At 40.3% G+C, this 17,801-nt stretch overlaps 2 protein-coding genes across 2 annotated transcripts; both read right to left on the reverse strand.

The window, feature by feature from the left end:
• Positions 1–8,398, reverse strand: bmerb1 (bMERB domain containing 1). The gene is made up of 6 exons (XM_084425138.1): positions 8,186–8,398; positions 6,247–6,367; positions 5,129–5,202; positions 3,973–4,087; positions 3,369–3,430; positions 1–1,619 (listed from the first exon to the last, which is right to left on the reverse strand). The coding sequence occupies exons 1-6, from the start codon at positions 8,271–8,273 to the stop codon at positions 1,507–1,509; spliced, it is 573 nt and encodes a 190-aa protein (XP_084281264.1). The 5' UTR covers positions 8,274–8,398; the 3' UTR covers positions 1–1,506.
• Positions 8,399–9,165: 767 nt separating this feature from the next.
• LOC311301323 (mpv17-like protein) lies at positions 9,166–16,907 on the reverse strand. Its single transcript, XM_084426329.1, has 4 exons — positions 16,416–16,907; positions 15,759–15,829; positions 15,623–15,652; positions 9,166–10,284 (listed from the first exon to the last, which is right to left on the reverse strand). Exons 1-4 carry the CDS (start codon positions 16,714–16,716, stop codon positions 10,093–10,095), a joined length of 594 nt encoding a protein of 197 aa, XP_084282455.1. The 5' UTR covers positions 16,717–16,907; the 3' UTR covers positions 9,166–10,092.
• Positions 16,908–17,801: the final 894 nt, after the last annotated feature.

The raw sequence follows: 17,801 nt of genomic DNA on the forward strand, positions 1-17,801 counted from the left end.
GCTGAAACAAACTTTATTTGCAGGATATTCACGAGTGCCACTGATATCCTGTTATTCAGATTCAGATTCAGTTTCTGTTTAATTCAGATTTCTGACCTGCTTAAAGATCACATTTCAAAAGGCAACAAACGCCTTAAACTCCAAACACAGTTGTCATGTTAGTGCGCACACATGACGAGGTGGTGTGTGTTGATCCGGCTCTGTGTGCAAGAAAACGTGTAGAAATCCCCTAAACTTCACAAGCACATTCAAGCCTTTAGGGAAGTGTGTGGAGAACTGTCCAGGGGATAATGACAGAAGATCGAGTGATTGGCTGCTCGTGTCGAAGAAGAAATATCAGCTGTTAGTGGAAACGCTCTAATATACTTTGGACTGAGACTCATAATAGTGTTATGTAACATTCTCGTTTGACAGTGATACTGTGGTGAGGTTCTGTTGTGCTTGTGACCCATAATTCATAACTCTTAATGTTTGTTCACACCAACACCAATAACTATAGCGATGAAGACGATCGTTCTAAATCTAAAAGAATATAGTTATAGCGGTGGTGTGGACTCTGCTAATGACACACAGAAGCGATATCCACAGCTAAAACTACTAGCCTAACTCATATAAATTTGAAACATTCAGTCTCTAATTAAACTGTTACTTGTCTTAAAAGTAGTCAAATGTAAATAAAAAAATTGAATCATAGATTAATCCTTAAAATTTCAAGTTATTCAGTCAAAGGGCAATGAGTTTTTCTTCTCTTTGTTTAACGTTAAACACAGACGGCAGCAGGAATATTAGGCTACTGTCACTTTAAGAGCGAAGGCACAGATGTAATATACTGATACACATGCATTGTCTTTCGCGACTGTGTCTTCACTCAAGCCATATCCAACTGTGTTTACTAGCATATTTGGACATAATTATGTATTTGTCCGTTCAAGCGTAAGACGAGGTGAAACGGAGCTCATGTCAGTATTCACGCGGCTTTCTGCGCACACTAAACTTCCAGCGTGACGATACGAGTTCCTTTCCGTGTCTTCTTGTGCTTGAATGTTTTAATTGTCAAGGTTTAAACGTTCATGAGGATGCAGCGCTGGCTCGGCTACTGTCCCGAGCGGCGTCATGTTCACAACACTGCATTATTAGAATTCATCAATGTTACGGCCGACTGACGACTGACGCGTTTCATGCTCGCCGACACTGATTTTTACTCTCATTTGGCGCTTGGCAAGTGTTAATTTCAGGCCTTGAACAGAACGATATCATGCGTTAGTGCGGACACTAATATAGTAATCATCATAGTTATCGCTCTTGGTGTGAACGGACTTTATAGTCAGGGTGAAGAAGTGTTTGAGGAGCTGCTCTTCTGTTCCTCCGGACTGGAACGAAGCGCTTGAGTAACTGTGGAGTTTTACATGCTGCAGAATCAGTCTTTATTGCTCCAGTGATCAAATCCAAGCTCATTAACATATTCATCAGATTGAGTTAACAGGGTTGTGGTTGGGCGTGAGGTGTTCACATGACGCTGCACTGAGTGGCCCCACAGCAGTCTTTGATGAGGGCCGCGCTGCTCCGGCTGAGCGACGGCTTGTTCGCGGGAGCTTCAGATGCTCGGGGTTTCGGAGCTCCTGTGGCGGGAAGAAGAGCCAATCAGCTGAGCAGACGGGTCAGGGGTCACATGACTCTCTTCTGCGTCTAGCTGCGTTCACGCCATTTCACAATTACTGAGATTACGACTTCGCGTCCATGTAAACTCATAATGGTAACACTTTACAATAAGGTTCATTAGTTCACATTAATGTATCAACAAACATGAACTTACAATGGGCAAAACATTTCTTACTGTATTTGTTCATCTTTGTTAATTTTAGTTAATAAAAATGCAGCTGCTCATGTTAGTTCAGTGTATTAACTAATGTTAACAAGATTTTAATAAAGTATTAGTAAATGTTGAAATTAACATTAACAAAGATTAACTAGAAAGTTTGAGACAAACTTTAAGTTGACTTGAGAAAGCCGGACCAGACAGTTTGAAGAAGTTTAAAGTAGTTAAAATTGTGATTGATAGATTAGTTAGAAAGAAGGAAAGAAAAAAAGATAGATTAGTTAGAAAGAAGGAAAGAAAGAAAAAAGATAGATTAGTTAGAAAAAGAAAAAAAGATTAGTTAGAAAGATAGATAAGTTAAAAAGAAAGATTAGTTAGAAAGATAGATTAGAAAGAAAAAATATAAAGAAAGACTAGTTTGAAAGAAAGACAAAGAAAGAAAGATTAGTTTGAAAGAAAAAGAAAGATTAGTTAGAAAGAAAGGAAGATAGAAAAAAGAAAGACAGAAAAAAGAAAGAAAGATAGATTAGTTAGAAAGAAAGAAATATAGATAGATTAATTAGTTTGATAGAAAGATTTATTATTAATAAATAATTTTCTGAGAGCTCTGAGTCGTACCACCTGAGCGCTGTTTGCCGCTGATAGTGTTTGCCATACACACTCATAATTCCCAAACCTACGGTCCAAACACAGAACGTCTGGTGTCATCTCGTAATGATGCCATGGCATGAACGCAGCATTGAGGCGCAGCACGTCCTCCTGGGAATTTAGTATGTACGAGTTGGGAAGTCGGGATTACGACATCAGGTGTGATGAAGTCACTGTGACTCGGAAAACCCCAGTTTCCCACTCGCAATTACGACTTGGTGGAAACATTCATGTGTTCAACTGTCAAAGATGATGTTTCCGACATGACTTGACCACCATTATTCTCAGCCGCTGGGTTTAAACAACGTAGTTTCAACTGTTTTCTTATACATTTTTATTTCAATGTTCAAACATTTAAGGAAGATAAATCAAAAATCAGATGAACTATATACAAACATGCCACAAATAATTTAACCAGTTTGACACTGACTTGTTACTTGTTACAGCAACTGCCTTACGTCATTGTCATGTCAAGGTCAAAGTTGAGCGGCGTGTGTGTGTTGATGCCCAGTGCAAGTCATGGGAAAACCTCTTAAAGTCACCATGAAATCAAAATGGAATTTTTTTTTATGGAATATTAGTTTATTATAGATGATTTATTGGTGCACATCATTATTTTAATAATCTTGCAGCATCTCTTCTCTGATAATGAGGGCGGGGCTATAACCTGTCACTCACATGAGTTCAGCCAATAGCAAACCACAACCATCCAATCAATTCCCCACACCCACAATCAAGCCCCGCCCACATTTGTTCTTGTTCCAGAAGCGATTCACTCGGATATACGACACAATAGAGGAGAAAACACTAGTGTGACTTCTTTCATGATGACTTTAAGAAAGGTCTCAGATCTCTCAGTGAAATAAACATTTATGTGAGCGATTAAAGCAAAAGAAACTCTTACTCTGTATTACGCTGAGCTTCTGTCGGAGGAACTCGGCCATCTCCTTATCCTCCTCCTGCTCCCTGTTACACACACACAGACCGCAGATCAGGTTAAGATTAATATTAAATATTGTTTGGTTTTTTTATGCAGACGAGTCACTAGTTCACTCTTAGAAAGAAAAGGTTCAATGGGGTTCTCCATTCTTGACTGGATTTTAATCTCCTTCAGTGTGAATCAAATAATTATTGATGATCGTTCGTGTCTGCTTGGATATGGCCGACCTAAACGAAAAGTGTCTTACAAAATTGAAATCAATATATTGATTTAAACTATTTCACATTATTTTGAAGAAAAAAAAACTCTAGGCTACAAGATCCAGTTCTCAAAAGTTAACGTTAAAGATGGCATAATTCTTTCATGTTAAACACGTTATAGCAGATTTTCCCAACCGATAAAGTATGTTTACAAGATGTTTAATTCATATTAAAACAAAATGAATTGAAACTAAATCTGTAAAGTTGATAGATATATCTTCATTATCTACACTAATGGCATTATGTATACTAATGGATTGCCTGATAGATCCTCTAAAAGCCTGTAAACACACAGAAGCTCTTCTGACCTCAGCCGCTCGACTTCTGCGTCCTCCACCAGGAAGTCTCTCTTCTGCACCAGCTGATGAATCTCCACGATTAACTTCTCTTCTCTCTGACGCTGTTTCTTAGTCTTCTCTGCGTCTGTGTGTGCAGGTGAGTGTGTGTTAGAGGAGAATATAAAAGTTCACTTGCTCACGGTTTCACTGGTGAAAAGATGCTCTGAGAATGTTTTGCTAACGTTTAAGTTATGAAAATGTTATTTCTCAATGTTCCCTGAATGTTCAAAACGTCCAGTTTTTTAAAAGTCCCCCTGTGGTGAAAATCCAGTTTTTAATGTTGTTTATGTGTCTATGTGGTGTTTTTAATCTGCTTTAAAGTTTAAGGCACACCATGTGTTAGTTCATAAGTCGACACCATTGCTGAGTATTTTCTCCTTAAAACTGCAGTGAACCAAAGACAGTCTCAAACACACGCTTTGAAATCGCTGGTGTTTCTGACGTCACAAACTGGTAACCAATCAGATCAACGTGTGATCGTCAACCAGTGGATCTCTGACCTGAGTGAGTGAGTGGAGGCGGGGCTCATTCGCATATTCATAGAACCGCGTATACTAAATGAGGCAAGGGTGTCGAGTTACATTCAAGATATTTTAAGGCATGATAAAAAAAAATTCACGGAAAAAACATTTAAATATGTAATTTTGGTGATCAAAGATGAGTTTTAAAATTGTTGACTACAGGGGAACTTTAAATGTTTTTTGATTGTCCTCTTGATTATAAATATTAAGGTTACATTCCATTGTATCATTTTTCAAACATTATGGGAACGTTACTTTTGAATGTGCTCTGAAACTAGTAGTAACATTTAATAAACTGTAGTCGATCCATAAAGGATGTATGAATAATGTTTTTGTGCTAATGTTTTGAGAACATTATTAAAAACCAGATAACTTTGAACAAATATTCTACAACGCTTGTTCATGACGCTTAGAGACCATTCCCTGTTAGTGGGTCTCGTTTGCTGGGTTTCCACTCAGCTGTGTATATGCAAATTTAGAATTTTTATTGCAAGATGGAAATGTGCACAAAAAATCATCAGAATAAATACTCATAATTTATGCTGAGGTGTATTTTCAGTAGTTTTGTATACTGTAGTTGATGGAAACATGTTCTCTTCAGTCACCTGGCACTGTCACGATCTTCCTCAGCTCCTGTTTCAGGCTCATGATGTCTTTGCAGAGCTGAACATCGTCCATCCTGAGAAGAACACGAGAGAAAAGCTCAGATTCCAGGAGAGAATCTCAGCGTTTTGTTCAGTAAACATTCAGATACTCACAGATACTCACATACTCATACACAGATACTCACAGATACTCACATACTCATACACAGATACTCACAGATACTCACATACTCATACACAGATACTCACATACTCATACACAGATACTCACAGATACTCACATACTCATACACAGATACTCACATACTCATACACAGATACTCACAGATACTCACATACTCATACACAGATACTCACATACTCATACACAGATACTCACAGATACTCACATACTCATACACAGATACTCACATACTCATACACAGATACTCACAGATACTCACATACTCATACACAGATACTCACATACTCATACACAGATACTCACATACTCATACACAGATACTCACAGATACTCACATACTCATACACAGATTCTCACATACTCATACACAGATTCTCAGATACTCGCATGAGTCTCAGCGTTTAGTTCAGTAAATGTTCAGATACTCACAGATACTCACATACTCATACACAGATACTCACATACTCATACACAGATACTCACATACTCATACATAGATACTCACAGATACTCACATACTCATACACAGATACTCACATCACATACTCATACACAGATACTCACATACTCATACACAGATACTCACATACTCATACACAGATACTCACAGATACTTACATACTCATACACAGATACTCACAGATGCTCACATGACTCAGCGTTTAGTTCAGTAAACGTACATATACTCACATACTCATACACAAATACTCAGATACTCACATGAATCTCAGCGTTTGGCTCAGTAAACGTACAGATACTCACATACTCATACACAGATACTCAGATGAATCTCAGCATTTAGTTCAGTAAACTCATACACAGATACTCAGATACTCACATACTCATACACAGATACTCAGATACTCACATACTCATACACAGATACTCACATACTCATACACAGATACTCACATACTCATACACAGATACTCACATGAATCTGAGCTCGGACTCGCGTCTCACCAGAACCTCCCGCAGGCGCTGAATACGAGCCATTTCTGCCTCGATCTCGTCTGGACACATGGAGCTTTCAGCCATCGACACGTCCATCTGGCCTAGAGTGCAAACAGACGGCGGGTAAGAGTGTGTGTGTGTGTGAGTGTGTGGAATCTTTCAGGACCATTGCATTGAAAAATCTGTGCCATATATCACTGCTGTAGTGCCACTGACACAGTAGTTCCCAAAAAACAACTTAAAAAGTGCCTCTATTATGCTTTTTTGGATATTCCCTTTCATATAGTGTATGCAGCTTTCTGTGTATGTGTTAAAGGTCTGCCAAGTTTCAAAGATCAAAGTGTATGACAAATAAAGTTATTGTCTCCTAAGAAGCGATTCTGAACTGCTGAAACGGCCTGTTACATATGAACCTGTGTAATATAATGTAACAAATTAGGCAATGAGTGTTTGTTTTTCGGACGCATGCTGTAAGCGGTTGACCAATCACAGCAGACTGTGCCATCTGACCAATCAGAGCAGAGCATCTCTCAGAGAGGCGGGGTTTAGAGAGACTGAATCCTTGATGGAAGCGTTTCAGACACTGAGAGAAAAGAGCTGATGCTGCAGTGGAGATTATGAGGAAATTAAAGTGTTTTTGACCTTTAATGCATGTAAACCTGTTGGAGCCTTTAAAATAGCATAATAGGGGCTCTTTAATGTTACTGCATTAGATACAAAATATAAATCAAATATTGCAAATCTTTTACTAACATCACTCTTCATGCTCTCAATAATTTGGCAAATTATTTCCTGAGAGGCCTCAATACAGTAGAAATAATATTGTTTATATTTTCATGATAATATTAGTTTTGAATTTAAGAGTAAGCGGAAAGAAATTGGAAACGCGCTATAATGAAATTTCCACCATAGAGAACAATTTTGCCACTTTTTTGTTTTATCAACAGTTATTAAACATATTTACCAAGACAACAACAGAGAGACTGAAGAGCTGGAGATGAAATGTAAGACATGCGATGTATGAAGAAATATAACATTTATGAAACTGCCATATTATTTTAAAAATGTTCCACAAGTTCACCCGCTGGTATATAAGGCTGACAGACATCTCAAGCTTCAGCTTAATAATAATTACTCAAATGAGTAATAAAAGAACAGAAATATTATTAAAATAGATTTTCCGTTTAGAACTCCATTTGTTATTAACCACAGGATGATATTAAACACAACATTTGTATATTAATCTGTTAGTATCATTGTGAGTATAGCTTTATTAATATTTTGAATTAATATTTAATATTTTGCATTTTTATTAGTTTTAAATTATTTATATTATTTCTATACAGTTTTTTTTTTTTTTTTTTTATATATTTGGCAACTCGCTGAAATGTTAAACTTTTAAATATTTTATTTTGTTAACGTTTATCTTATTCCAACAAAAATGTTTTTATGGATTTAGTTTTTAATTACCTGTCATATGACTGAATTGAAAGGGTCACAAATAGAAAAACAAACGGGTGACCCTTAAAAACACGAGAGGTCATCAGTGTTATTGAAAACTGATTTTTATTTTTTATTTTCAATTGTTACAAATGAATAACAAAAGTAAAAAAAAAAAATCATAACTGATAACATCAGCATCAATATCGCGTCTGTTAATAACGCTGTCTGCAATCATATCTAATATTAAACCAAATATCAATGACTGACTGAAATCATATCTGATAGCAGCGCTAATGCACGTCTGATAATAATATTGAAATAATATTTTTATCTAATTAATAATAAGACTTCCATCACATAGACAATAACACTAATGTGACGCCTGGTAACGACAGTGAAACCATATCCGATAATAAGACTATATGATATATGATATATCTGGTAATAATAACATGTAAATCTGAAGTGCCTGTCACCTTTGTCTCTGCCCCGGTTGGTCTCGTGCATCGCGCCGTATGTCTTCATCGTCCCGTCGCTCTCGGAAAGGGCTTTCTTTAGTTCCATGGTAAATGCTGATGTGACAGATCTCGGATTTCTTTGATTTCGTCTTTGTAATCACGCTAATCTGCGCTCATCCGAGGAGACCAACAACATCATGACAGAATGAAGATCCGTGACGTCACCGTGATGAGGGATGCAGAGCGCATGCGCACAAGGGTCGACTCGACGGACTGACACAAAACACTGGGCGAAGAACGCTACTCTGCATTAACATCGATAACAGTGGCGTTATTAAGAAATAATCACACTAAGTAGCCTATAGTAAGAGAAAATTGTTGCAAACTTAAAATTGGTGTTTTTGCGTCGGTACAAACTGTTTTTAATTGTTCTTTTTTGTCAACATGTGCTTAAAAAAAGGTCTATTTAAAACTCGTTTTGGGTCCCGCGTTTCTTTCCGTCTCAGAGAACAGGGAACGTTCTGAGAACTTTAGCAAACGTTCTTCCCGTAAGACTAATAGAACGTTCGTTCAAATGATGTGGTCTTTCTTTATTAATGTAACGTTTTTTAAATGTAACCACTTGTTTCAGAACGTTCAAAGAACATTCAAATGTAACGTTCCCATAATGTTTGAAGAATGATACAATGTAATGTTCACTTAACGATCGTAAAACCAAGAAAAAAAACCGTTATCAAAACATTTAAAATATCTTTCTGACTGTATTGTTAAACTATAAAACTACATTTCTATATATTCTATATTCATTAATGCAGTGAGTATCAATCATGAACATTACAATAAAGAATACTTCAGTACAGCATTTATTAATCTGTTAATAAGATTAGTTTTATATATTACGTTTTAATTTATTAAAGTTATACCCAAACGTCCAACTCATTGCAATGAACCGTATATGATTGATGATAAATGACTGATAAAAAAAAGTCTGTTATTTTATAACATTGTTTTATTGTTAACATATAATTTGCATAAAACAGAATACACAATAATCATTCTCCCCATGTGTGATTCATTCATTTCAATTAAAGAAGATTATGAAGGTGTTCAAGATATTTACAGTTTGCTAAAAACTGTTTCCCATCCCATAGGACAATCTGTAAAACCTATTAAATACATTTTAATAATTTCATTCCACTGAATTTGATGTAGATGATAAATGATGTGCAAAACAAAAACAGAATGAAATCAAAAGACTAATAAAGAAAATGCATGTTTGGACAAAGGAATTAGCTGCTTATTAAAGAGATTATAGCATATACATATACTTAGGCATATTCAAAGCATCAAATACAGAAGAAAGTCTCATGTAAATATGCTGTGACCAGATTTCAGCCGCCGTCTGCAATAAAACCCTCGATCATTCATTAATAATTATAACCTTAAATAAATCCTGAAATAAATACATTTCCACAGAGAAAAATGTGTAAGATACTAATTAAACCCCAGTCAAACATACATATTAATAAATATTAGTATAATTCACAGGAACCGTTTGTGAATAAAAAAAAAGAAGACAAACAAAATCAACATAATAAATTAATACAATAAAGGAGATTTGTTTCATCAACAGAAACTCTAAATATGATGTTATCTCAGCCACATAAAGCTGAACATGTTCAAATAAATATTAGCACTACATTTGTGTCCCAGGAATCGTGTGTGAATGACGGAATCAAAAAATGGAGACAAACAAAACTAATATATCAGGAAGAATTAAATATTAAAAACTACCGTCTTTAAAAATTAAAAGTTTTTTTAAAAGGCAACATCTAAACCCAGGAAGAGTGGAAGAGTGGATCTGCAGCTCGTCTGGACTGGTCTCAGCGTTTAAACACTGCAGAACCGATGAAGCCCCCTGAGTGTCACTCTCCGCCGCTCTTCCCTGAGACGGAAGGTTCTGGTCTGCGCGGGACGCCCCTGATCCAGTCCAGCGCTGGTGTGACGGTCCCGTCTCCGCTCCGCTGGGAGAAGCAGAGGAACCAGGCCCACAGGAACACACAGCAGCCGGAGAACATCGTGCGGATCAGCGCCGGGACCAGGGAGAAGTTCAGGAACTGTGAGCCGTGAAGAACACTGACGTGAGAAGAACACACACACACACACACACACACACACACACACACACACTCTCACTCTCTCTCTCTCTCTCTCTCTCACACACACACACTCTCACTCTCTCTCTCTCTCACACACACACACTCTCACTCTCTCTCTCTCTCACACACACACACACACACACACACACACACACACACACACACACACACACACACACACACACACACACGCAGTCTCTCTCTCTCTCTCTCTCTCTCTCTCTCACACAGACACACACACACACACACACACACACACACACACACACACACTGCCCGACTCTCAGAGCACCGGGACGCTTCACTTCCACATGATGCCCTCTCTGTGCAGTGTGTCCTCCTGAAGGCTGCATGCACAAGCACTGAGAGGGACGAGTCCACTGACGCCGCTCTCCATTACACAGTGTGTTTGATGTTAGGATCAGTGTTGGGGTCATCTGAGGTACGTAATCATTACTTTTTTTAACTAGTAAAGGAACGCATTACTTTTAATTTTACAGTAAAATATCAGTTACTTTTTCAAACAAGTAACGCAAGTTACTTTGTTTTTCCATTTATTGACTGACAGTCCCTGAAGAAAACCACTTTAGCCATACTAATAAGCAGAAGAGACTTTACAGATAAACATCACATTTGTGTTTCATTTTTAACATTTTCATTGCTCAAGTAAGCGTATTAAACTCATAGATATCATATAATAAAGGCTAGATGTCTTATGGCGGAGTCACTTCCGGCATCACCGGCGGCCATCTTGCCACAGGGAAGCTGTGAATAAGGTGAGTGATCAGCACACACACATCCTCTTATCTCGCTGAAATCTTGACGGATTTACAAACTGTTTGGTTTCTAACAAACGTTATTAACGTGGCTATAATTCTTTCATATGGAAGTCCATTGTTATAATTATTCATATGTATGCAGTGTCATAACTACATCTCTGACGTTAATAACAAACCAAACCGTTTGAAAATCGGTTGAAAATTGAGCAAGTTATGGTTATTTAAAAGTACATGCACCATGTTACGAGTGAGCGAGCCCCCTGTGGTAAGATGGCCGCCGTGTGCGGACGCCAACCTCCATTGGCCAGCAGCGCGCACGAGACATCTAGCCTTTATTATATATCTATGGTTAAACTTCTCTGCATCCAATTCTTCACTCCAGGTTAACAGCAGCTGAAAGGTTTGAGCGGCGCCCTCTGCTGGACAGGAGTCAATCTGCATTTCCTTCAGCCTGAGGCTTAATCACTTCACTTTAGGTGTGAAAGGGTCTTTACATTTGCCAGAAATATAACTTTTTTTGTTGTTATTAAAAAACAAACAAGCAAGCCCAACCCAGGTGAGAAAAAGTAACGCAAAAGTAATGTAACGCATTACTTTCCATCAAATAGTAACTAAGTAACTTAAACATTGTAAACGCAATATTGTATTTAAAAGTTATATTCTTAGGCTGCTCTGCCTCAGTGCTCGTCACTGTCAGAATGACTGAAATGGCCAATCAAATCAGAGAAGGCGGGGCTTACTGTTCACAGAGCGAATGATCTCATTTACATGATTTAAAGTCATTCATAACTGAACGCGATGAGAGAAGAAACACTTTGTTTTTGACACACATACTAATAAGAGTGAATGTGTGCATATTTTAGAATAAAATATTATTTACAAATAGTTTAAATTGATTACTTCACAACTTCAATTAAACCTAGAATTATTTATTTTTCTTTATTCCCTTTTAATCTTTTAATTATTAAAGAACCCCTCCCCCAAAAGCTTTAATCTCATACCTTAAAGGGATAGTTCACCCAAAAATGAAAATTATATTAAAAAAATCCTGCCTCTTCCCAGCTTTATAATGGGAAAGAATGGAGCCTGAGATTTTGAAGCCCAAAAAAGCTCATCCATCCATCATAACAGTGATCCACACGACTCTAGGGGTTAATGAAGGCCTTCTGAAGCGAAGCCAAGCGTTTATGAAACAAATAAAAAAATAATATATATTTATGACTTTATAAACTATAATCACTGGGTTCCGGTAACGGATGTACGAGAGTCTAGTTCTGGTGGAAGAGTGACCTCTGACCCGATGCATGACCTCTGACCCGATGCATGATGTATTGACGAAAGCAGAAGCAAAGAGGATAGAGCAAAACAAAACACCGGTCATGAATTAGAAAAAAAAAATTATTAGAAAGAGAATTTTTAAAGAGAAATGTGGGAGGAACTTGAGTTTGTTGTTTGAACCGCGAGAGGCGTCGACTCTCACCTAAGCTTACGCTAATCCTACATCACGCGTCGGGTCAGAGGTCACACATCGGGTCAGAGGTCACTCTTCCACTGGAACTAGACTTGCGTACGGCCATTCCCGGAAACCAGTCATTATAGTTTATAAAGTTGTAAATATGGATATTTTCTTACAAAAACACATCCACTGAAACTAGACTCGCGTACGGCAATGATTACGTATTTTCGTGAATTTGGGGGCGGAGCTATCAAGATAGAGGTGTGATTCTTTTGGCTAGGGGCGTGTTTATTTTGTTTTGGCTAGGGGCATGTTTGTTTTGGCTAGGGGTGTGTTTGTTTTGGCTAGGGGCGAGTTTGTTTTGGCTAGGGGCGTGTTTGTTTTGGCTAGGGGCGAGTTTGTTTTGGCTAGGGGCGTGTTTGTTTTGGCTAGGGGCGAGTTTGTTTTGGCTAGGGGCGTGTTTGTTTTGGCTAGGGGCGAGTTTGTTTTGGCTAGGGGCGTGTTTGTTTTGGCTAGGGGCGAGTTTGTTTTGGCTAGGGGCGTGTTTGTTTTGGCTAGGGGCGAGTTTGTTTTGGCTAGGGGCGTGTTTGTTTTGGCTAGGGGCGAGTTTGTTTTGGCTAGGGGCGTGTTTGTTTTGGCTAGGGGCGAGTTTGTTTTGGCTAGGGGCGTGCTTGTTTTGGCTAGGGGCATGCTTGTTTTGGCTAGGGGCGAGTTTGTTTTGGCTAGGGGCGTGCTTGTTTTGGCTAGGGGCGAGTTTGTTTTGGCTTGTTTTGGCTAGGGGCGAGTTTGTTTTGGCTAGGGGCGTGCTTGTTTTGGCTAGGGGCGTGCTTGTTTTGGCTAGGGGCGAGTTTGTTTTGGCTAGGGGCGTGCTTGTTTTGGCTAGGGGCGAGTTTGTTTTGGCTAGGGGCGTGTTTGTTTTGGCTAGGGGCGAGTTTGTTTTGGCTAGGGGCGAGTTTGTTTTGGCTAGGGGCGTGCTTGTTTTGGCTAGGGGCGAGTTTGTTTTGGCTAGGGGCGAGTTTGTTTTGGCTAGGGGCGAGTTTGTTTTGGCTAGGGGCGAGTTTGTTTTGGCTAGGGGCGAGTTTGTTTTGGCTAGGGGCGTGTTTGTTTTGGCTAGGGGCGAGTTTGTTTTGGCTAGGGGCGAGTTTGTTTTGGCTAGGGGCGTGTTTGTTTTGGCTAGGGGCGAGTTTGTTTTGGCTAGGGGCGTGTTTGTTTTGGCTAGGGGCGAGTTTGTTTTGGCTAGGGGCGAGTTTGTTTTGGCTAGGGGCGTGTTTGTTTTGGCTAGGGGCGTGTTTGTTTTGGCTAGGGGCGAGTTTGTTTTGGCTAGGGGCGTGCTTGTTTTGGCTAGGGGCGTGCTTGTTTTGGCTAGGGTCGAGTTTGTTTTGGCTAGGGGCGTGTTTGTTTTGGCTAGGGGCGAGTTTGTTTTGGCTAGGGGCGTGTTTGTTTTGGCTAGGGGCGTGTTTGTTTTGGCTAGGGCGAGTTTTGTTTTGGCTAGGGCGAGTTTGTTTTAGCTAGGGGCGAGTTTGTTTTGGCTAGGGGCGAGTTTGTTTTGGCTAGGGGCGAGTTTGTTTTGGCTAGGGGCGTGTTTGTTTTGGCTAGGGGCGAGTTTGTTTTGGCTAGGGGCGTGTTTGTTTTGGCTAGGGGCGTGTTTGTTTTGGCTAGGGCGAGTTTGTTTTGGCTAGGGCGAGTTTGTTTTAGCTAGGGGCGAGTTTGTTTTGGCTAGGGGCGAGTTTGTTTTGGCTAGGGGCGAGTTTGTTTTGGCTAGGGCGAGTTTGTTTTGGCTAGGGGCGTGTTTGTTTTGGCTAGGGGCGAGTTTGTTTTGGCTAGGGGCGTGTTTGTTTTGGCTAGGGGCGTGTTTGTTTTGGCTAGGGCGAGTTTGTTTTGGCTAGGGCGAGTTTGTTTTGGCTAGGGCGAGTTTGTTTTGGCTAGGGGCGTGTTTGTTTTGGCTAGGGCGAGTTTGTTTTGGCTAGGGGCGAGTTTGTTTTGGCTAGGGGCGTGCTTGTTTTGGCTAGGGGCGTGCTTGTTTTGGCTAGGGTCGAGTTTTTTTTGGCTAGGGGCGTGTTTGTTTTGGCTAGGGGCGAGTTTGTTTTGGCTAGGGGCGTGTTTGTTTTGGCTAGGGGCGTGTTTGTTTTGGCTAGGGGCGTGTTTGTTTTGGCTAGGGCGAGTTTGTTTTGGCTAGGGGCGTGTTTGTTTTGGCTAGGGGCGAGTTTGTTTTGGCTAGGGCGAGTTTGTTTTGGCTAGGGGCGTGTTTGTTTTGGCTAGGGGCGTGTTTGTTTTGGCTAGGGGCGTGTTTGTTTTGGCTAGGGCGAGTTTGTTTTGGCTAGGGGCGAGTTTGTTTTGGCTAGGGGCGTGTTTGTTTTGGCTAGGGGCGTGTTTGTTTTGGCTAGGGCGAGTTTGTTTTGGCTAGGGGCGTGTTTGTTTTGGCTAGGGGCGTGTTTGTTTTGGCTAGGGCGAGTTTGTTTTGGCTAGGGCGAGTTTGTTTTAGCTAGGGGCGAGTTTGTTTTGGCTAGGGGCGAGTTTGTTTTGGCTAGGGGCGAGTTTGTTTTGGCTAGGGCGAGTTTGTTTTGGCTAGGGGCGTGTTTGTTTTGGCTAGGGGCGAGTTTGTTTTGGCTAGGGGCGTGTTTGTTTTGGCTAGGGGCGTGTTTGTTTTGGCTAGGGCGAGTTTGTTTTGGCTAGGGCGAGTTTGTTTTGGCTAGGGCGAGTTTGTTTTAGCTAGGGGCGTGTTTGTTTTGGCTAGGGCGAGTTTGTTTTGGCTAGGGGCGAGTTTGTTTTGGCTAGGGCGAGTTTGTTTTGGCTAGGGGCGTGTTTGTTTTGGCTAGGGGCGAGTTTGTTTTGGCTAGGGGCGTGTTTGTTTTGGCTAGGGGCGTGCTTCTTTTGGCTAGGGGCGAGTTTGTTTTGGCTAGGGGCGTGTTTGTTTTGGCTAGGGGCGAGTTTGTTTTGGCTAGGGGCAAGTTTGTTTTGGCTAGGGGCGTGTTTGTTTTGTGGATTTCAAATATTAACAACGTTTCTCAGAAATCGTTTACTGTACCTTTAACTGTGAGAAAGTGTTGTAAGTGCGATTTACCTGCATAAACGGCCAGTACATCAGCCCGGTCTGCACAGAGAAACAAACACAGGTGTGTGACTCTGTCTGCTGCCTTGCCAATCTGACATTTACCAGCAAAACTACAGATCCGTATAAATGACGCCTGCAGACTCACCTTGTACGTGTTGAGGAATTTCTCCTTCCAGTCCTGCAGGATCTCATCTCTGCCCTCCATGAAACTCACACCTGAGTATGACATCATCACAACACATCTCACATCACACCGCACATCATAACACCTGTCAGTCAGTCAGTCAGTCAGTCACCTGCGCTCACCTGTTTATAAGACATCATCACAACACATCTCATGTCACACCTCACGTCATAAGACCTGTCAGTCAGTCAGTCACCTGTGCTCACCTGTGTATGACATCATCAGAACACATCTCACGTCACACCTCACGTCATAAGACCTGTCAGTCAGTCACCTGTGCTCACCTGTGTATGACATATTATCACAACACATCTCACGTCACACCTCACGTCATAACACCTGTCAGTCAGTCACCTGTGCTCACCTGTGTATGACATCATCACAACACATCTCACGTCACACCTCAGGTCATAAGACCTGTCAGTCAGTCACCTGTGCTCACCTGTGTATGACATCATCACAACACATCTCACATCACACCTCACGTCATAACACCTGTCAGTCAGTCAGTCACCTGTGCTCACCTGTGTATGACATCATCACTACACATCTCACGTCACACCTCACGTCATAAGAATTGTCAGTCAGTCAGTCAGTCAGTCAGTCACCTGTGCTCACCTGTATAGAACGCGCTGATGGCGAGCGGCGCGGCGACCGTCTGGTCCAGCACGAGCTTCTGCATCACCGCTCGCAACGCGTTACCGGGGAAGCGTCGCTCCAGGAACCGCATCCAGAAGAAATTGAAGTTGCCGTGAAAGCTGAACGCGACCACGGCCACGTTCCTCGTGTGCGACCAGTCCACTTCTTTCCGAGAGAAGCGCTGGTGCACGAGATCGCCGCCCGCGAACAGGCACCCGTACAGGGTCACATTAGTCGCCCACGGGAAGCGTCTGACAGGCGTCAACAGCGCGTCGCGCATCTCAGCGGCGGCCTTTCATTAACAACAACAATGATCCACAAACAGTTGAGATGAAATTTGGATTGATCCTCAACGCTGTTCCAAGATCCTTATAGTTATGAAAACTCTAATGTACTGTGTGTACTGACAGTCTTCAGTGGGAAGTGCAACCGAGAGCGCGAGACGCGCATGCGCAGAACCACCCTATCGTCACGCCCACTCAACCGAAAGGGAGTAAATCGGGCCGCAAACTTTCTTTTATTTTTATTGCTTATTTAATGATTTATTCTTGTGTACAACACAGAACCGGGAACAACCAATAGCATAAGACACAAGCACCAGGATGAACACTAACTAACTAACTAGATAGCAAGGAGCAAGAAGAATCAAGGCAAACGATTAGCAGACAAAGACAGTAATACACTATTTCATATTCTACCACAGAGGAACATAAAGTTTGAGACCTTCCATTTCTTTTTAAAAATAAATACATGAATAAACACTGCCAGAAAGGGCGGACTTTACCATCAACCACTCGTTCCTGAATTCTACTTGACATAGACTAAGTTAATATTTTTAATAAACATTAATTCGATTGCCGTTTTAAGTACTTTACATTTTTAATTATGTTTTTTTTTTAAATAAACAAGAAGAAAGTATTGCATATTAGTTTGTTTTCCTTGAGTTTTTGAGTTATTTGAAATATTATTAATTTCATATTGGTGTAATAATGGTGTATTCATTGCTTCAATGAGCTCATTGTTTCTGCCTTAAATTATTACATTGTTTAAATGAATACATTTTTAGCTAACTGTGATTTGTATATGTACATTTCCGAAATAGACAGTTTCCTCTGATTACAGATCTCTCCAAATTGTAATGTGGATCATGCATTTTCTGTAAAGCTGCTTTGAAACGATGTGTATTGTGAAAACTAAGCGCTACACAAATAAATGTGAATTGAATTGTATTCATGTAATAACCATGAACTGTTAAAACTGATATTCATTTATTTGAATTTTACAATATATATTCTGTAAATATTTTATGAATGGGATGCAAATGAAAAGGACACTGACACAGCTGAACATAAAGTTTTTTTTATA

The sequence above is a fragment of the Rutilus rutilus genome (genome assembly GCF_951802725.1).
Source record: "Rutilus rutilus genome assembly, chromosome: 12".
Classification (NCBI taxonomy): domain Eukaryota; kingdom Metazoa; phylum Chordata; class Actinopteri; order Cypriniformes; family Leuciscidae; genus Rutilus; species Rutilus rutilus.